The 21528-nt window shown below is 38.6% G+C and overlaps 2 protein-coding genes across 11 annotated transcripts in view; one reads left to right on the top strand and one right to left on the bottom strand.

Moving 5' to 3' along the window:
* Window positions 1-1886: 1886 nt before the first annotated feature.
* Window positions 1887-15889, bottom strand: polr2h (RNA polymerase II, I and III subunit H). Of its 2 annotated transcripts, none has more exons than XM_046049337.1 (6): window positions 15765-15889; window positions 13566-13657; window positions 13331-13414; window positions 3226-3319; window positions 2953-3036; window positions 1887-2216 (listed from the first exon to the last, which is right to left on the bottom strand). In XM_046049337.1, the coding sequence occupies exons 1-6, from the start codon at window positions 15797-15799 to the stop codon at window positions 2099-2101; spliced, it is 507 nt and encodes a 168-aa protein (XP_045905293.1). In that variant the 5' UTR covers window positions 15800-15889; the 3' UTR covers window positions 1887-2098. The 2 variants fall into 2 exon arrangements, with proteins under 2 accessions (XP_045905293.1, XP_045905294.1); XM_046049338.1 differs by lacking the exon at window positions 15765-15889 and adding an exon at window positions 14581-14906.
* The window catches only part of LOC123970925 (lisH domain-containing protein ARMC9), a 28856-nt gene continuing 22142 nt past the window's right edge, over window positions 14815-21528 (top strand). For 2 of the 9 annotated variants that reach the window (XM_046049335.1, XM_046049333.1), the window contains exons 1-8: window positions 14823-15238; window positions 15671-15839; window positions 16084-16209; window positions 16670-16840; window positions 17311-17466; window positions 17584-17676; window positions 20358-20382; window positions 21061-21227. In XM_046049335.1, the coding sequence (XP_045905291.1) occupies window positions 15765-15839; window positions 16084-16209; window positions 16670-16840; window positions 17311-17466; window positions 17584-17676; window positions 20358-20382; window positions 21061-21227 (813 nt within the window). In that variant the 5' untranslated portion in view covers window positions 14823-15238; window positions 15671-15764. Of the gene's footprint in view, window positions 15239-15670; window positions 15840-16083; window positions 16210-16669; window positions 16841-17310; window positions 17467-17583; window positions 17677-20357; window positions 20383-21060; window positions 21228-21528 lie in introns of all 9 variants that reach the window. The other 7 variants (XM_046049330.1, XM_046049332.1, XM_046049329.1 and 4 more) reach the window with 7 other exon arrangements.

The raw sequence follows: 21528 nt of genomic DNA, 5'->3' as shown, positions 1-21528 counted from the left end.
TGCAGGGACAGGACGACTGGTTGCAATCGAGGGAAAGATGAATGCGGCCAAGTACAGGGATATCCTGGACGAAAACCTTTTCCAGAGTGCTCTGGACCTCAGACTGGGCCGAAGGTTTACCTTCCAACAAGACAATGACCCTAAGCACACCGCTAAAATAACGAAGGAGTGGCTTCACAATAAACTCCATGGCTGTTCTTGAATGGCCCAGCCAGAGCCCTGACTTAAACCCAATTGAGCATCTCTGGAGAGACCTGAAAATGGATGTCCACCAACGTTTACCATCCAACCTGACAGAACTGGAGAGGATCTGTAAGGAGGAATGGCAGAGGATACCCAAATCCAGATGTGAAAAACTTGTTGCATCTTTCCCAAAACGACTCATGGCTGTATTAGATCAAAAGGGTGCTTCTACTAAATACTGAGCGAAGGGTCTGAATACTTATGACCATGTGATATTTCAGTTTTTCTTTTTTAATAAATTTGCAAAAATTTCTATACTTCTGTTTTTTTTCTGTCAAGATGGGGTGCTGAGTGTACATTACTGAGAAATAAAATTAACTTTTTGGACTTTTGGAAAATGGCTGCAATGAAACAAAGAGTGAAAAATTTAAAGGGGTCTGAATACTTTCCGTACCCACTGTATTGTGATGCAAAACACTGAATATTTTTAACTGCACGGCCAGAAAGTATGTTACTGATCATCAACACACACTCTGCTACATCTGTAACTACAGTACTTAGGTATTGGTATTCTTTTAAAACACAGTATACCATTCAAATCCAAATTTCCAACATACATTCCCCATAACTTTATGTACTTAAACAATTTCTTTTTTTAAACTTCTGCATATTCTGCAGCATCACTATATTCAAATGCATTTAAGGCTTTGTATACACATAGCAGGAGTCTATGGGATTCATTGACAGTGTTACTCCCCATCCTGTGACATCCATTACCACTGACATTGAGAAGCCTGTGTTGCACACAAAAGCTGCCTCTTCACCAGTAATTACATTTTGTCGCTTGAGTGTCAACATTTTAGTTTGCTGCCATCCAAGCAAGTTTAGACCAGTTACCCATGGCATGCTCAGAAAAAGTCCCACCTGTGAGCTGGGAGAAAGATATTTTAATTTCCTAAAATATTTGCCAGAGCATCCAGTCAACATCCTAAACCAAAATGTTTTATTAAGTACTGTGAGGATGTTATATCTGGGGAAAAATTGGTAAAAGAAAAAAAAGTAGCACTGAAGGCCAAATAAGGTAGCAGCTACTCAGAGAGTATAAGTATAAAGATCTTAAAATATTCAGCAACAAGCAGCACGTTGCCTATAATGTTCCACTAACTCTAGGCCGATAATCCACACTGAACAGTGTTTCATTGGAACTTTGCTGTAGTACCTATACTTCCTTAAAGGGGACCGTTTTTAGAAAGAGATGTTGCAGACTGTTCAATGGTTTTAAATGTGACTTCGCCATGTGTAGTCAGTATAAATCGTGTAGGGATAAATAAATGTCTAAATACTGCATTATTTCATGTTCAGATGGAGTATAAATTTGCTGTTGTATAGTGTCTATCAATTATATCTTTTTTCCAAAGACAGTGTCCACTGACCACTGCCCTGTGAGCATCACAGTCCAGTTAGCTGCAGCTTTTTAATAAAACCTTCTCCTGCCCTGCACACAGCTTGCCTATCCAAATACTGAACAGTTTTACAAATAGACTCCACATTCTTGTTAAAAACAAGTTACATAAAACCTAAATCAACATGTTTGAAAGAGCACCTATGCAGTTGCTGAGGTTGGAAGATATGGTGGATGAAAACAAAAAATATAAATTTCAACAAAATATCAATTCGATGATTAGTGACTGCCCGTCTAAGAATGATTTTGTATAAAAGGAATCTTTATTTACAGTTTGCCAGTAGATAGATGTTGCAGCTGTTCTTAAGTGTCAGTCTTTAGTCTGTAGTCCATCTCCTTAGAGGAAACAATACTGTAACTACAAGAGTGTTCTGTCTATGAACTGCTCTTTAGACTTTAGGGTGGTCTGTGGCAGTAGAAGAACCAGGTTAAGTGGGCGAGCAGGGTTGGGATTTAGAAGGCCAGTTTCTTCATGAGAAGGTAGACCCTGGAGTCCACCTCAAAGCCGTGTAGGTTGTTGGCGTCTCCCTGCAGCCTCATGAGGAGGCCACCGTAAGACACATAGGCAGAGCTGAAAGGAGAAGCACATCAATGCAACTTGATTAAAGCTAACAAATGAGAGAGATAACATTTGTATAAATTGATAAAAATAATGTGATCTCATTATCTAGTAATGATTTGCCATCGATGCAATATACAACTGAGTGTGTTAGTTTACAGAGAACCGTGTACTAATGATAATTCACTCACAAGCCACCTACAGTGCATTTGTCTGGTAACACGATGAGTTACACCTAGGGTTGGGTATTGTTTAAATTATATGATATCAGTACCCATAAAGTGACACCAAATACATACATGTTATATAAAATATATTGGAAAATATTAACTTTGGATTAATAAATCTTATTGAAAGATTTCTGGGAGTGCTTTTTCCTTTAGTTGTGAGTCACAAACCTCCGCCAGTACTTGTTTGACTGGAGAAGTTTCTATACTACTACTACTACGCACTGGGCTATTTCCGATACCTTAACGGTGTTGAGTACCAATACCCAGCCCTAGTTACTGCATTTTATTATATAAACATTTTTGCTACAAATGTGAAAAATTTAAACTGGTCACCCATATACAACCAAATATTCAAATGACGAAAATGTAAAAAACATATTGCTGAATTTTAAATGAAAAGGTGTTGCTGTACTAATAATAATAATTGCATGCTATTTGTATGTTTGGCTAACTTATTAAAATCAACATATATCTGGTGAGGCTTCAAAGCTTCATTTAAACTGAGTAACATCACTCACAGGCGTGTGGCTGCTTCTGTTGAAGTCTCATCACCCTCAATCTTGTAAACCTTCCCATACATCACGTAATCAAACTGGTCCGCTCTGGAAATGTAAACAAAGTTAAGAACACAAATCTAAACCAGAAAAAATAAATAAAATGGGATATCACAGGGGGGCAGTCACACTGAAAACGTAGACACACGTGGTATTAGACCCTTTAAACAAATATCAACCAAATAGCATTTGTTGGTAATGTTACATGCATCAACATATGAAGAGAATATGTCTTACCTAGATGGCCGGTCATCCTGAGGATTGTACTCTCCGTCATCTGGTGTTCCGTCTTCATATAACGTGCTGGCAATAACCAGTCTGAACTTGTCACCTTAATGAAATGGACACAAATGCGAAAAAGTGTGTTTATACTGTGTGCTTAGACACCTTAGGTCAGTGAAGGATTTTTGACACATGGAGGTTTCCACCTTTATCTAATAGTGCGCTCACATGTAGAAGGCATAGAGCAAGGGTTTCCAAACTTTCTCTGTTTTTTGGTGTCTTAATATTTTGGCATATGATTACTGTAAGCCCCACAGCTAGGCAAGTGGGTGTTTGTGCTGTGTGGTCGCTTCAAAGCTCAGAGCACTTCGCATGTTTGCAGGAACATTCCTAATGCCTCGAGTTGAAAAACACGCTCCGTCTGATCGCCCTGTTTGCTTTACGTGGTTGTAAATACAAATTTCTTCCCTGATTTCTAAATAAAACTATGGCTGTTTTCCTGGGCCTTAATTTAAGTAAAAACTGAATTGCAAATGTAATAATTTTCACATACTTGTGTGGGTATTTTAGGACCATATTAAAATGAAAATGGAAACAGCATTTGACATTTAATTTGCAAAGACTTAACCTGTTCTAAAGTGGATATTAATCAAAGGCAGTTAGTAAATCAGCAACCCTATCTACATGTCACCATGGTCTTTTTAGATCAAAAATGAAAACTCCATTTTCGAACTATCTGAAAATGAAAATGAGTACAGTTTTTGACATTTCATTTTCTAAGACTTACTCTGCTCTATAGTGGACATTATTCAAATGCAATAAGTGAAACAGCGCCCCAGTCTCATGCATTTACATTTACATGACAAGCCGCTCTTTGTGGGACACAATACAAATGAGATATATATATATATATAATATAATAAAAAGAGATATAAAATTAAAGCCATGAGGGATGCAGAGGGTAGCAATTGTAAGTCGCTTTGGATAAAAGTGTCAGCTAAAATGAATATATGTAAAATACAATCCGTCGCTTCCTCTTCAATTAGAAGGCAACTTCACGATCTCAAGGTTCAGTAGTTTATTTATCATTATACTAGAGGTCGGACGATTAATCGGACGATTTTTGGCATTTTTTTAACATAATCGGCATCGGCCAATATCCAAGTATATCAAGCCGATTATTAGCAGGCGCATCTGTGGGCAGCCTAGTGTTGTCGTGGAACACGTGTTTGACGCGCGCTGCCGCTAGAGTCATTTTCCAGCCGAGTGAGCAGCAGACCTCATCCAGTGCCTAAGGAGCTAACGGTAAGGATTCAATTCTTATTACTCCTTTATATTTAATTAAAAACTTTTGATATGTTACTGCCAACTTCGAGAAAAAACCTGAATAAGACACATGACATTCGGCTAATTTGGATCGTAGTTGAAGTTGCATTATCACAGAAGGGTTATCATGTCACAATAAGTAAGCAATAATTTTGCAATTACAGAGTGAATCTAAGACTTTTATTTGTTCTGTTTGTGTGTCTTATATTTGAGAGGGTTGTCACTCAATGCAGAGAAATAAGTAATAAAAAAAGAGACCAACGCACTATAGGCTAGTGACAGACTGGCTTTGCTTTGCTAACGGGTAGCTACAGACAGACCCGGTGCTAATACGGCACTGGAACCTTAACGACCGTTATCTACCGCACCGAATATCAACGCGGATTTCTGTGCTTCAGTTCGGTGCAAATAGAGGTTAAAAACCAAGCAAATATCGGCCAAAATAAATCGGCAGCATTAATCGGCCATCGGCCGACCTGGATCTCAAAAGATCGGTATCGGCATCGGCATGAAAAAAACCATATCGGTCGACCTCTACATTATACACTCCACAACCAAATGAAACCTAACACCGGAACAGCTCAAGGATGGATCAATGCCGACTTCAAACTTGGAACCTGTAAGTTTTGCCATTTTTACGTTTTATTTTTCACGCTAGCCCGTTGAACTTAGCGTTGCATGTTCTGCAGCTGTTTTTACATGCACGTTTGCACGTAAAAACATCCTGTCTTTCAGTACATTACAATTAGTACACCTACAACTTTACTTTCAGTGCTTGACACTACAAGGACACATTTATTTTAACAAGTGAAATGAAATGCTGTTGTGTTCAATTGAAGAGGCACGATCAATTTATTATTATTACTGTATGTGTCAGCCATAAGGGATGCAAATTAGAAAGGGACAAAGTAAAATGGGTTACTGGGTAAGTAGTGGAAAAGAAGTATCACATAATTTCATAGAAAGTTAATTTGAGAGTCTACTCATGGTATAAAATAATATAGGGCTTGGCGGTAGATTGGTGTTAAGAGGTATACCAATATAATTTCAAAAGAGATAAAATACCGTTTATACCGTTAATTATTTTGTTTAATTATTTTGTTTCCATAAAGTCCTGCCAGCGTTTGCTCCTCTCTCTCCCTTACCGCACAGCCCCTGCCCCTCTGCGTCTGCATGCAGCCGTCTTGTCATAAACTCAACAACATGGAGGGAGACACAGTGCCGGTCGACACTGCTGAAGCCCTGGCTTGTAAAAAGAAAAACAATGGTTCAGTCAGTGTTTCCCACACTTTAGAAGCGCAGACCAGGTTAGACAAGCGACAGTGAACACACCAGTCAGATGTCATTCATTAGCTACCAAGTTGGATTTGTTTCCAGTGTTTCGCATACATAGGCTTTACTTGGGCGGGTCGCCCATGTAGATTAACAGCCGCCCAAGTAAATTTGGTGACCCATTTTAAAATCGTTTTTGATTGCAGCGCTGTGCAGCGCATATTCGCTCCGCACATCAGCTCACTCGGTCGCTCTCTCTCTCTCGCAAACCCGGACAACAGACCCGTCTGTGAATTGAATGGTTGATATCATAAACACCGCTGCACAAACCTGTCCAACACAACGCTGTCAATGTCGGAGACCCATCTTCAAAACAGTTGCATGTAGGAGATCCTAGCTAATGAGGATAGCTATGTTAACTTTGGAAAACAGCTGTCGAAGTTAGCACGCTGTGTAACTGGCAGGGGCGGCTTGTTCATTAGGGCGACCGGGCGACGCACCGCCAAGTGGGGAAAGGCAGGGGATATTTTTCTACCACTTTCTACCACACTGTTAGTTAGCTGTGACGGTTTTTGACAGGTTGTCTCTGAATATCGCTGTCCAAATAGCGTCAAGTCATGTTCCGTGGAGTCCTGCCTCTTTTGGTGCAATTTCAGTCTGGTTGTAAATCGCCCAGATCTCTCTCATCGACTTTCGTGTAAAGGCAGGTTTTTTTTCGAGCTGCGGCCGCTGCAATGCAATCTCTATGGGTTCCGGGAGGGCTCGCACTAACGTGTTTACGTCATGCGCCCAGCAGCAGAGCTACGCTTCTCCCACCTGAAAACGACTCGGCGGTCCTCCAGCTTGCTGCTCTCACTACGACCAGCTGCTGTTTTAAAACGTAACGTTTAGGGTGAAAATTCAACCGTGGTGTCGGGAGATGCAGTGACTTTACCAGCGGTGAGTAAGACACAGTTTAAATAATACATAATAATAATTTGTTAAGCTATGAGGAGAGGAAAAACTCCATTAGCCACTAGGCTAATTTATGCTCCGTAAAATGCCACAGGCTAAGCTAATAAGTATGACTGTAAAAAAAATCTTGATAGTTAACGTTATTATTAAGCAGAATTTTATGCTTATATTAAATGTGATTGTTATTAAGCCATGTTTTATATGTGTTAGTGGAGTCAATTTAAAGTTAGCTGCACTTAACCAGTAACAATTATTTGATGTGTTTTGTTTTATTGCCAGAAACCGAAGAAGAAAGAGGAGGTAGCATGATGTGGTCACCACTGGCATCTTGTCAGAGGAGGGTAAAAAGAAGAAGTAGGAAAGCAACACAGAAAATAAACCAGAAAGAATAGAATATACGTTTTATATTTCCCCTTACACGCCTTGATGTTTATGTGTAAATACTGTGCTTTATTCTGGATTTGTTGTTCCTAAATAAAAGGTTTGTCACAGATAAATCAGATGATTGAGAGAGTCATCCTTTTTTCATTAATGCTAAAGAAGTTGCCTTTACATCCAAAGGTCTAAAGATCTGTTGATCTTAACTGAGGACTGTTCATTCATTGTAGACATTGACAATGAACTTCAGTATGTAGCTGTTCACAAATAATGTACAGTATGTAGCCTAAGGAACAATCCTTGTCTTATAGCAGACTTAGACCATTGAACTGGTCACCTTAGCAATCATCGCAACAATTTCCCCCCCTGAGAGATTTGGCAGGAGCAGCCACTGGTAACTGGTAGTCATCAGGTGCGTTCGAGATAACTGGCAGACTTTCGCTGACTTGATAGATAGGGGAATAAAAACAGCTCCGTCAAGTCAGTGACGTTTTGCAGCACAGGTGTTCTCAGGCGAATTCTGCATGCCTGCCATTATTGCATAGGCACCTCGCGGGAGGTAACGCTCTTTTATACTGAGAAAAGAGGTGGATGCAAAATTCGGCAGGTAGCCTACAACATCCGTTTTGTCGAATTATGCATTCACTTATTAAGGTCTTTTTCAGACACTGTGCTGTCCACATTGTTTGAACGCGGTTAACGCCACATATTTTTGCTGAATCTCAAGAAATGGTGGCCTACTTTTACTAAGTGCAATATGTTAGTGATTGTTAACGTTCATTAAATATATGCAGATCATTTATCAGTATTGATGAACCCCACAAAGAATAGTATAGCATTTAAAAGCTTTATTATGATGTTGACAGATCACAATATAAATAATATGAAATTCTCTACAGTATATTGAAAGGGTATCAAACTGAATCTGCATCTGTCAAAATTCTAAAACAACATGGCAATAATTATGACAAATAAAAACTTCTCTAAAATTTTCTCTAAAACATGGACACATACAGTCTGCACTGTAGCTGCAGAAACTTATCAGAAACTGCTGACATGGTAACTTACAGCATGTCTGTTGCACAAATTTCTGCTTCATGGTGAGTGTCACATACACCTATATGAGATAAGGGGTGGCTACAGTAATCACTAAACTTTTAATAACTCTGTTTATTAGGCGTCTTTCTACCAGAAAAGTAATTGACTGATGTTTCACATCTTTTATTTGTTTCATATTAGGATTGCAACGATTAGTCGACGACGTCGACTATAAAAATTCGACGTGAAATTTAATTGTCGACGCATCGTACAGTCTATGATCGTTATGCCGCATTCAGACCAACGGCGAATTTTCACCTCGATTAAACTGATGCCAAATAACTACAACATGATGCAGATTTGAACATATGAATTCATGCTTTGTCAGGTCTGTCAGCAAGACAGCAGGACAACGACTTCTAAAATGTTTGTTTTCTGAATGGAGTTTGGATTGATCAGGGCTATGCTATACTAACTTGGTCACAGTAAAGTACAATGATAGCTGGAATAAAGTTACAGACACATGTTCTCTGAACTCACCAGGTAGTTCAACCTCCTCGCTTTCTTTTCTCCAAGTAATGTCCAGTTTTGTCTGGTTTTTATATAAATATTAAGTCGTAGTCCGACAGAGCTAACGACGCTAACAACAACACTAGAACCGGATGTGCACGGAAGCTAGCTGCTGAGAAGCTCCAGTGAAGATAAATCGACGTTGAAATCCCAAAAACTAAAGTAAAAAGCTAACTTAATAAAAACAGTTAACTCCGAGCTCCTCCCGTGAGTAAACGGCATAGTTGTCAGAGCAGAATCCAACCGACTACGGGGGTTTATTTGTTCAATAGTTGCAGCGCTGCTCCCTGCTCCTCTCCTCCAAGTTTAGCAGCTCTCAGCCGGCCAGCAGATTTTCAATCCCCCGCTCTGCCTGGCCCTCTCCACACAACGCTCTGAAGCCTCGGTGACATACGGACAATCGCAACACTGATAGACTATCGCGACTCAGCGTCATGCGACTTCTTCGTTTGAGTTGAAAATATTCAACTCACGCGAATTCCTTCGCATTGCCTTTGCGTCGTCCAACAGGAAATCGCGGCTTTACGCGTCTTTACATTGACTTTGTATGTAAACTCACTGCCCCGAATGCTCACTTCGCTTTTGGTCTGAAAGCACCATTACATAGATGCCGTTTAGGGGAGAGATAGCAATCTTCATTTTAGGAAACTTTTAGGAAATTTTTATTTCTAACTGCAATGCACTACAGGAAATGCTGGGGGCAGTATCGCTTCCACTGCCTGCCATGACTGCTTGACTGTAAGACTACTCACAAAGAAGAAGCACTCTTGCGAGAAGCGGGAAAGTAACAGAAAGAGGCGAACAGCAGAGTTTTTACAGGTTTTGTACGCTATTTAATTACTAAATAAATTTTTTTGCGGTTGTGAGCCGAGAAATCAAGTGTTTATAACTTGAATATTGGCAGTTTTACCAAAGTTGATGGCGAATCGAAAATGCGCTCAAACGTTTTCAGGGCTGAGAAGCTCCACAAGTGCCTGTGAGGTCAGCGGTGCCGGCCGGCCGGTGCCAGTCACGCCCACAGAACGCCCTGGTCCCAGTTACTCAGACCACTGCAGCAGCAACAACAAAGCTGCAGAGACAGAGGAAAGGCAGTGTTTCCTATACGTTCATTTATTTGTGGCAGCCTGGTCTTTTTATTTTACTAGGCCTATTTAAAATCTTATTTGATTGCAGATCAGTGCCATAGCGCATCCGCTCTCTCTCTCTTATAAACACCGCAGCACAAATCTGTCCAACACAACGCTGGCAATGTCGGACCCTGCTTTAAAAATGTTATTAGTAATGAGTAATGGTTTAAAGCACAACAAGGCTCGTGATGTAGCCTACAGAACATTATCCACTGAGTTAAATAAACTACAGAAGTAGTACTAAAGGGGACTGTTGCTTTATTATTTTAAATAGACAGACACATTGTTAGTGTACAGTTGTGGTTATAGTACTTGCTTTTAATTTGATTTTATATGGTTCCAAAGCAAAAATATTTGAACAGTTAAAAGTTTTAAAGTCTGTATAAATCAGTGAATTATAGGAGAAGCCTACGTTGTCTTGTCTTCTTCCCTGGTTTCCCCCTGGCATTGATACTGGTGTTCACTCTGAATAGTAAACCTCGTTCACTTAATGGTAACGTTAGCTAGTTAGGCTGTGTGTTGGAGATCAGTAATTCACTTGAAAGACATTTAATTAGTTAAATGGTTAGGGTTAGGGGATGACAAAAATAATTGTGACTAGTCGACTAATCGAATAAATAATTAACAGATTAAGGGACTACGAAAATAGTCGTTAGTTGCAGTCCTATTTCATATTTTAGTTTACACCACCAACGTGACAATAACTGTAGGCCATTGTGTTTTTATAAGTTTACATGACAGAAAAACAGACTTATCTATAGACGACCAATATGGGATCTTTAAGATAGATACCGATTTCAATATTTGAGGATTTTAAAATCCAGTGTGCAGATATATCGGCCGATATTTTTTTACCTTCTTTTCAGAAACAAATAACATAAACAAAGATTATCCCTAATATTTGTTGTTATAAGACCTCACTAAGATAACATAACAAAATGCTGAACAAAATATATTAAAGTTTTGATAAATAAGAGTCAAAACTACAAAAAATTTAAAAATCCATTATGAACTATAGAGTTCTATAGTGTTTGTAGCCTACTGTGTGGGCCTGCCAAACAAAAACTATAGATAAAAAAAAAATACTAATGTACTACTACCAATACAATAATAATACTATATATTATTCATGTCATTACAATTATTATATTACATCATAATGATAAACAGGGCTCTCATACATAGGAAATATATTTTTTGTCATCCAGTAATTACCTTACACATAATATGCCGCAATGACTATTTTCAATGTAGCATATTCACGGCTCGCATATATATTTAGAATACCTTAAACACTATAGTTTAACCGCTCATTAGCTTTAGTACTCTTCCACTGATAAACATGGCATTAGCTAGCTTTGTGGCTAATCTAATTTACCTGACAGCAACATTAGCTGCTGTAAGTCATGTATTGAGAATATTTATAAGTGATGAACTAGGGAGAAATAATAGGACTGTTCACTAGATCTGACACACTGTTTCACAAATAAATCTACAGTCACGTTTGTCAGCAGTGTAGCCTCCACAACTCAACTATACTGTAACCTTAAACAAACTGCTGTGAGCTGGGAGGAAACCAAGAGAGGGCAATGAAAAACCGGAGGATTAGCAAGTATGTTCATGAATGTTTTCAGGAGAGAAGAAGTGATGGGGGCTATTTTTTTATTATTTAGGTCATGTATTTCACGTGAGGAATGACCAACTCACCCTGCACACAGCCACTCTCCATTCCTGTTTCTGCATGCTCCGGTACACTCCGGTCAGCTGATTCTTTTGTTTTGTGGTGCAGCATTGTTGTTGACAGGGGAGTTGCAGAGAGCCCTCTAGTGGACTAACTATGCAACACATGAGATGAGTAAAGTATCCGACTCTCAATTTCTTTTTTAATAGTCATAAATCGGCTGTTATAAATGCTGATTAGGGCCGTCACGGTGAAGTAATTTCCCACGTGGTAATATGTTGGGGCTCAACATATGCTGTATTGTCGCATTTTACATAAATGAAGTCATTTGGTGCCATATAGCATAGTAAGAGTGTCTGTGGATCTCACTTCACTGCACAGCGAGCCGCTAAGAGCAACTTTACGGTCGGAGCAAGCTAGCTGCTGGGTGCTAGACAACATTGCCAAGCAAAGTCATTTTTGTAGTTTGACCGTGTCTATTTCACAACTCAATTTACATACCACAGAAAGCAACATGAAAACAACTGCAGGCATCTGACACTCTACGCGCATTCTTCAAATTAGGCTTACATTCACAGTTTCTCTTGACTGTTCCTCAGTATCACAACATCGCCAAGCTTGCTAGTCACATTAGCCGCGCAATATGCTAACACCAAGTTATCTAGCAGTTTATTTAAGTTTGAAGTTGAATCACGTACAGCCCATGGCGATCCGTCCTTGAACCGTTACGGAGCTCATTACGGTTGAGGAACTTTTGAAGCACTAATTTATTAAACATTCACTGAAGAGTATAGTATGAACATTGCGGTTGTTGCAGTGCTTCCCATCCTCCGCAGTAGGCTTGATCAATAGTGCGGTATCTCAATTGTGCAGTTATGACGACAGCCCTAACGCCGATACCGATTTATCTGCAATTAGCTCATATCTACCAATAATATCTGCACAAGGACAGTTAAGTCTTTGAAAATGAAATGGCAAATGTTTCCATATTTATTTAATGTGGTCCTAGAATGCCCAGACAGGTATGTGAAAATTATAATGGTATTGTGGAATTACATTTTCATTTTTGCATTATAATTTGAATTAAGTCCCAGAGAAAACATAAAAAAACAGATCAAAAGAGGAATATTTGTCATTTTGCATTTGCAGTTAGCTTTACACTGCTCACTTACATGTAAGCCACAGTTTGTTAACATAGTCAAATATTGAGTGAATCCAAACAATTATTGGACCACCTTGTCAAAAAGAAGAATTGATTGCTTAAAACTTATCAGGATTCATCCAACTTATTAATGTACATAAACTAAAGACTCAGCAAGCCCTTTTTTTAATTTAAATAGTTAGTATAAATGCACTTGTGAAAAATGGTTTGCAGAATTCCCATGTATCCACAGCAATCATTGTATGTCACTTTATTTCAGCAAATGTTCATTTTAACTTAGACCTTATTAAAAAAGATTTGGTTTGCATGAGTGATTTTGTAGATGAAACATCAGATTATGTATAGATTATATGTATGTATGTAATGCATACAGGTTACAAAAATTTAACCGTTAAAATTAACCATTTTCCAGACTGTCAAGACTTTTTACGAACTCTGATTTAAAAGACGTAAATTTATTCTGCTGACATATTGAAAAATAACCAATATTTTTCTGACTATACTGTATATAAGCTGAGTTTAGAATAAGATTGCATTAGACACATCCATTAAGTGACTTCAGATAGTTAACCTAAAATAAATGTACACAATGACAAAAAGATTTCTCCTTACCAAGATCAACAGGATAGATCTGAATGTTCACATCCAAGATAAGGTCCATCTTAAAAGATTCACTTTCACAATGTAGACGAGATACTGTGGCAAACAATAGTGGCATTTGGATTAGTTAATATGCAGTTTTAAATTGAAGGACACCAACTGAAGACCAACACCGGATTCATGATAGTAACAAAATGTCAATAAAAGTGAATAATGTTTGCATTGTTTGTAATGACATTTTACACACCTCTGTCAAACTTCTTGCCATCGGGATCAATGTCCTTTACATCAAAGATATCCTCAAACAGAATTCCAGCCATCTCTGTCCTGGTCAATGCACTTCAAAAGAAGAAAGACAAAGATTATTATTATGCCAGTTTTTGGTGAAAAAAAACAAACAAATAAAGTTATTAAATAACAAGTGCTTGTATTATATCTAGTTATGGGGAAAGTATGATTTTAAAAACAAGGTGTCTGCAGGTTTAGAAAAGTCCCAAACAATTGTAAGCTATTTTGATGCCAGGTAAGATGATGAAATACTTGACATATTCATCTCAATACCATAATTAAAAAATATAATAGTATAGGTTGCAGGGTTCATTATTGTCAGCACTGTCATAACTACATTACAAGATGCAGAAAAAAACTATTAAACTATTATAAAAATGTTTGCTTGACTTATTGGTGAATATATTAGACCACTGTGTCAAAGTTCATAGATATGTCTGAAGAGTCAACAATTTAAAATATAGCAAAAATTACAACTAATTGGGAATTTAACTAAAACTGTACTTCTTGTAAAAAAAATTATTGGATTTATTGTGAAAGTTCAGTACATCTCCAGACCACACACTGACAGCTGCCCTCCTGATATCGTTTGATAACATTTGTCACGATCTTTATTCTGAATCTAATAATACTGACAGCGCTAACTTTAAGTGTTACTTAACGCTATCTGAACTACAACAATAGTAGAATTAAATGAGATAAAGCTAATTCACAACACTAGCCTTTAACTCACACTGACGAAGATGACATCCATGTGGACCATGAACATCAATTACACATGCAAAACTCAACTTTGTTAACGTCACTAAAATCCTCTTACTATATGTTAATTTAACAGCGTTGCTACCTGGCATAGCTGGATTAGCCAAAGTTATATGGTCTTGTCATAACGTTAACTACAACCTGAGCTTTTCTATTCAGGCTAGCTGTTAGCTTTAGCATGTTGTGCACACACTTCCCCAAGCTTAACTTACCTCAAATAAGATTATTTTATTATATTATATACAGAATAGCGTCGCAGTCACACGGTTTCTCTCGGTGGCACCGTATTAGCGAGTGTGCGATAACTTAAATATCCTATTCGAAAAAACTTAATTCATTAACTTTACTTTGTGAAACAAACTACCGCGAAGGAACAATGAGCTCAACCTCTGACACGCAAACTGCTTCCGGTCGAAAATCCAAAGGCTTAACGTGACCAATGAACGTGACGTTACCTTACAGTGTTGATAAAAATAGATTGGCGAATTGTTATTGTCTGGCTGAAGAAATAACGTTAAATTATGTAATGAAAAGTCAACGTATTAGCCGGTTTTAGATAAATATCACAATAAGCGACTTTATACAAACTAAACGGAATATTCTTGCAAGCGTCTACAGTCGTGCTGTCGGTATTTACGACATTTGCCTCTACTTTCCAGCTTGCATTTCCCAACCATTTGGTTGCTAGGTGTTTTAGCGTCCTATCTGTGTACGGTTGCTAGCTAATGGCTAGCGTTAGCTGACCTGACTGATATGGGTTATGCAAACCCATAATGTTTGTCCAAAATGGATTTTCTAAGTTTCAGTGGCGGACGAACACGCTGAAAGCGCCTACCGTTGTACTCACCCATTAAATGCTGTCAGAATAAGGTGAGAATGATGTAAATGTCCTCTTAACGGTAGATAATGTTAAATGATTAATGTTAGCTCGTCAGCTAACTTGTTAGTATGTTACTAACTTGCCACATTTTTGCTAAAGTTGAAGTTGTCGCTGAATTTTACTATTGAGATAATGTTTAAATTCAAAGGCAGGAAAATGTGCAATCTGATTTCTGTATTCACGTTTTGGTTTCACAGCTTTAAAACGCCGGTAAAAATGAGATGTTATTTGCTTAAGAATGTTAGCATTACGATAAAACCTTTGGATATTTGTATGTGCCCTGAATTTTAGACTCACAAAAACTCTAAACATCAATTGCACCGTAGTAAAACTAAAGCACTTTGTAATTAAGTTATTTGGGTGGTACACTTTCTCATTATTATTGACTATTAACAGTGCCAAGCACTGTCCTCTTCTTGCAGGTTCTGCAGAATACTCGCTGGAAGTACAAACGTAATTTAATGAGAGAGGAGGTCTTTGGTGTCAGTAGGTGTTTTAAAGGTTTTGGGCACTCACATGAGTTCTAAGGAGGCAGCCAAGATGGGGTACATCTTGGAAACGGAAGCCAATCTTCTTGGGATGATCAAGGAGGTAACACATTCAAATTTTGAGAATACACACAAAGCAAACTAGATCCACCAAAACCAAGTCCATTAGAACTGAACAAGATGCACAACTCTTCTCCAATAAACCATGCTTGATGGAGCATGATATTATAGAGAAATTTGTCAAGACAACAGTTGTGTAGCTTGTTTAATTCAGTTTTAACACAACTCCATTCTGCACTAATTAAAGTGGCATTAATGCCACCTGTGCCTGTTTTTGTCTTTTGTAGTATCTGAAGTTTGAGGAATTTGAAGAGACTGTTCACAGTTTTGACAAGGAGTGCAAGAGGAAAGGCAAGCTCGTCTTAAAGCCTCAAGAAAGTACTCACAGAGACTCAAAGACTCGTGTCATTCAGGTAAATGATACAATTTTTATAAGCTGTTGTTACTACAGGTTTGTTGATTATTTGTGGAGATGGCAACTAGGGAAGGGCAAGAAAAGTGCAAACATTACTATGCATTATTACCATACATTATTACCAGTTGTTGCAACCTGTGAAACATTAGCCTATGTTTTTATTATAAGTATTATGATACTTAACAGCTTGCTCAATGGTGTAGTTCTTAATCTACTGATTTGGATGTTCTAGAGGACAGAGAGTCAAGACAAGTTAGGCTTTTTGTAGTTCTGCTTCTCATTTATTGTATCTCTAAACATTTTCAGGTCTTTTTATAGTCTTGCCAATGTTATTGTCTATGAATTATCATTATGTGATATGCAAATAAAATGATCATGAAAACTAGCAAGTTGTTATTGCTGGTGGATGACATCTTGTTTTCCCCCAACTCGCTGTTCTTTAACTCTGACTTTTCTAGAAAGACCTCCTTAGCTCTTTTGACGATGGAGACCACAAAGTATTCTTTGAACTGTGGACAGACAATATTCCCTCTGAGGTAAAAGACAGAGACACAGAGGCCCAAAGCCTGGAGTTCTACCTTCACATCCATTTCACCATCTACCCACTGAGGAGGCATCCTGGTGGACATGTGTGTAGATTACATTTTTTGTTTGTTTGTTTAAATGTTCTTTTAACAACAGCATTACCTTTTTTAAGGTTATTTGCAAACAAAACTAACTATCTTTTGCAACCCTTCTGTGCCCTATAGCTGAATATCATTATGTGCCATTTTTCAAAATGTCCACTAAGCTGTGCTACAGTCTTTTTGTCAGTGAGCTATCTATGATGGCGTTGTTGCACTACACAAGCAAGAATTTTTAACCTTTATAATATGCCTTTTGCTATGTTGAGATTAAATATGTATAAGTTAAGTTATTATTTTTTAAAAGCAGCAGCTCATCAGTTTTCAGTGGTAGGCTAAAGTACAGAATCATATAATTGAAGAGAATGTGTCCATGCCACAGAAGAAGAATTTTAAAGGATGTAATGAGCTTAACTTGCATTTTGTTATTGACTTGAAATAACTCAGAATACTTGAAAACCCAAACCTGTCTCCAGGACCGAGCTGAGTTTGAGGAGAGGATTTTCCACTTCAAGCAGTACCTGGAGACTCGGGGGGCAGCACTGAGCCAGACAACAAAGTTTCTGCCTTACTACGCCTTGCCTTTTGTTCCCAACCCCACTGTCCACCCCTCCTTCAAAGATCTTTTCCAGGTACTCAACATTACCCAGATGGGTATTGCCAGTTATTACATATGCAACATTATAACCCAGTGCCTCATTCACAATGAACATAACCATATTTTCTTCCAACTTATATTATCTGTTTAGGATTCCTGGATACCAGAGTTGAAGGAAAAGCTGGAGCAGTTTCTGTCAGTGGCCCTGAAGTCATCCAACAGCCCAAAGCTGCTGAATTTATATGTATCCTTTATCATGACCAGCAGAGTACAGAATGTGGACTTTATATTTTAATTTCAATGTCTTTGCTGTTCTCAGTGAAGTGATATGTGTAGCAAATCTAGCAGGCATGTTTGCAAATCTAACAGTGGTGTGTTCATACAGCACTTCACAGCCCTCAGAGACATAGCTTACCAAACTGCATAAAAGTTGTGTAGACTCACCAAAGGAGACAAATGTTTTTAGAAATTGGCTTTAAAATAATATTATTACCTAGTGGGGAAAAACACAACCAAATCTAGACGGGAACAACTCAGGGATTTAACACATGCCAAGTACAGAGTGATTTCTATTCCCTCTTCTAGCTTAGCTGCACATTTAAATCTCAAATAAAAAGCCTTTCTGTAGGTCACTAAAGAATTCATTAATAGTCGGCCTGTTGCCCAGACCTGGTCGTTTCATATCCTGAAAACAAATCCTGTCTGATTTGCATTTATAAATGGCTATGTTTCCTTATGGCAACTGATCCTAATGCGACACTAACTCACCCTAACCCTTTCAGAGTAGAAGGGCAAGTGAAGGATAACAAGAGTTGTTGCTTTTGCTGGTAACCCAGTGGATCGACTTTCCTCCTTGCACAATCATGAAACCAAACCCTATCCCTACTGGCCGACGATGAAAGCATTACACACATACATATACAGATTAACACAGCCGCTATCATCTCAAGGGCTGACCAGAGGAAATATGTCTTATTTGTGCATATATAAAAAATAAAACATGTCTAATCTTTCAGTCTTTGAAACCCTTCAGTGGGCAGCACTTTTTTAAGTTGACACAACACACTCAAAAGTGATCACATGTGTTTATATGATATCAGATCATATAGAAAATCTGCTTACTGCGGAAATCCAACTGTAACCGAGCTACTCAAGTGTTTGTAAACGCACTGAATGATAGCTGTGTTTGCCCTCTCAGGAAATTTAAAATACGTACTGTATGTTGCACCCTTTAAACAAACTAGTATTGATAATATATAAACCATTACATTGCTTACAATAATACAGCTGGTTCATTTAAGCAAATAATATCTGTGACAAATACACCCTCCTCAAACAGGTTGTAAAACACACTGAGTGTTTGTCCTATGTGCTGTCGAAACTAAGCAAGACACTGAATATACTGTATGTAAAGTACTGTTAGTTTTAGGCAGGTGTGGAAACAATGATGTAAAGCAGAGGTCACTGATAGGCGGACCGCGACATATAGCTTATTTATTATTGAGACTTACTACCTCGTGACGGAGCGTTACTATTTTAACCCGTGCAGCTTTTCTAGCATTTACTGTACTGGTTTAGCGACCCAGGAAACTCACAGACCAGTTGCATGTGTTCCAATCATCTCATATGATGCTGCTCAGCCAATCACATCTGTGCATTCCGATAAGCATGGCATGTCGAGTCCACAAGATTCACCAGAGGAAACACATGAATTGAGGAGACAGAAAGAGAAAAGATATTTCACATGGCTTTTCATCAAGAATGTACAAATTTTCACAGGTACATTCTTCCTACGGGCAGTTTAAAACCAAAATATCTCATAGATCTACAATCCTAAGTTAGTCGTTAGGATGCTCCGAACATTTGTTTCGAATTTTCTCTCTCTCTCCCTCTTTGAATTCTAATTGAATACCCCTGATGTGAAGTAAGTATGCTTTCAAAAATAGACATGTTAATAGATTATATTTATAAATGAACAAAATGCAAAGTGAGTGAACAGCTAACAAGGGGAGGCTGCTGAAGACAGTTTACTCTTGAAAGTCATAAACCATGGCAAGACTGAGCACAGCACCAAGACACAAGGTAGTTATACTGCATTAGCAAAGTCTCTCCTAGGCAGACTTTTCAAGGCAGACAGGGGGTTTCCAGATGAGATGTCCAAGCTCTTTTGAAGAAGCAGAAAGAAACGGGCATCGTTGAGCACCACAGATGCAGTGGTTGGCCAAAGAAACTTACTGCAGCAGATGCAAGACACTTCGTACTTTCTTCCCTTCACAGTCAGAAGATGTTCAGCCCAGAACCAGAATCAACTCAAAACTGGCAGAAAACAGTGGTACCCAGGTACACCCATCTGCTGCCCATGGTTGCTCTCCTCAATGCAGTACCATCAGGGAGGTATCTGGTTGGCCCCAAATTTATTCTGCATAATGACAACGACCACAAACATAACATCAGTACAACCACAACTATGTTCAGCTTAAAGAAGAACAAGGAGTCCTGGAAATGATGCCCACACAGAGCTCTGATCTCAACATCGAGTCTGTCTGGGATACATTAAAAGAGAGAAAAGCAACTGAAGCTGCCTAAATCCACAGACGAACTGTGGGTTGGGCCAGCTTTCTGTACCTGCCGAGGTCCTTTAACAACTACTGTATGTGCAAGTGTACCTAGAAGAATTCATGCTTCTTTTTTTACTCACAACAAATACTGATTAGATTTCCTTCTATTCACTCACTTTGTATTTTGTTACTTGATAAATGTAATCTATTAATATGAACTGTTTTAAAGTATTCTTTCCACACTTGCACAGTGATGTATGTATGTAGGTCTGGATGAGAGAATTTGACAAAGAAACAAATAGAGTAGAAATGTTTGATAAGAGTTCAATTGAGTGCTAGTGTGTATTCTTTAACAGGCATCATGCAGAAGGAAGGAGGAAGGAGTTCTAAAGGTAAATATCCCTCTCAAATAATCTAACACACCAGCTGCAGACAAGTTGTCAAGTCCCAGTTGCTCAGTGATTTCTTGAGTAGAAATGATTGAGCAAATATGTAGCGAAATTCATTCTTTGCCTTTAACCCATCCCTGAGGGGATCAGTGGGCATATTCATACATCTAAATTGTTGGCAACCTGTCCAGGGTGTACCCCGCCTTTCACCCGATGGCAGCTGGGGTTGGCTCCAACCCCCCCGCGACCCTGTACGCAGGTTAAGTGGTTGACGATGGGTGGTTCAGTAGTAACATTGTCAATTTGTTCGCAGTTAAGTGACAGAGTGTAATAATTCAAATGAAGAAGCGGTGATGGGAAGCTTTCCCAAAGAAGGAGAAATAAGTTTGTCGGTGTTGCAATTCTTTGCCTGTAGAGGTTGATAAAAGTTAATAATTATTTGCGCCCTTAAAAATAAAATCAACATCCAACAGCCATTGCAAAGTCAATGTGAGAATTACTTTTTTTTTTTAAATGATATACATCCAGCCATTATTTTCATCTCAAATGGAACATTTAACATGTTATGACAAACACTTTAACATTAAGTTACACAGAAAACGTCACTCATCATGTGAATGCTGCTCATTTGTTTGTGTGTGTGTGTGTGTGTGTGTGTGTGTGTGTGTGTGTGTGTGAGAGACTGCGCAGAGGCCATACAGCAATTGCAGCTCCAACTGGTTGAATCGGACCGCCGCATCACTAGCTACGTGCGAAAGTTCAACAAGATGCAGGCGGACTACCACAACCTGATTGGAATCACTGCTGAGCTGGTCGACTCATTAGAGGCCACTGTCAGTGGGAAAATGGTAGGTTATCTTGACTGTGGGGCAAACAAACCCACGCATTCCAACACACAGGCTGGAGGTACAGGCAACAGAAGGATGCTATGTAGACATAATGAAAGAGTCACACACGCACAAACAAGCTAATAAAGGCTGTGCACAGAAACACAGACAGACACACAAACACAGACACACACACACAAAAAGGGTTTAATTCAGCTGTTACTCGCATGTGTAAAGTTCACAGTTGTATATCCAAACACTTAAAATAAGAATCCCCTTTTTATACACATACTGTAGTGTAGTTTTAAAACAGAAGGAAGTA

This window comes from Micropterus dolomieu, linkage group LG05 (assembly GCF_021292245.1).
Source record: "Micropterus dolomieu isolate WLL.071019.BEF.003 ecotype Adirondacks linkage group LG05, ASM2129224v1, whole genome shotgun sequence".
In the NCBI taxonomy this organism is placed as follows: domain Eukaryota; kingdom Metazoa; phylum Chordata; class Actinopteri; order Centrarchiformes; family Centrarchidae; genus Micropterus; species Micropterus dolomieu.
The sequence above is the reverse complement of the archived record's forward strand: the minus strand, read 5'-3'. Positions and strand labels throughout refer to the sequence as shown.

Excerpts from the sequence above, each read along its gene's own strand:
- polr2h (XM_046049337.1), bottom strand. The coding sequence starts at position 15,799 with ATGTACCCCATCTTGGCTGCCTCCTTAGAACTCAT. Across the intron at positions 13,415-13,565 it reads TGGCAAGAAGTTTGACAGAG|TATCTCGTCTACATTGTGAA; the intron begins GTGTGTAAAATG and ends TGTTTGCCACAG. Across the intron at positions 3,037-3,225 it reads CAGGATGACCGGCCATCTAG|AGCGGACCAGTTTGATTACG; the intron begins GTAAGACATATT and ends TTACATTTCCAG.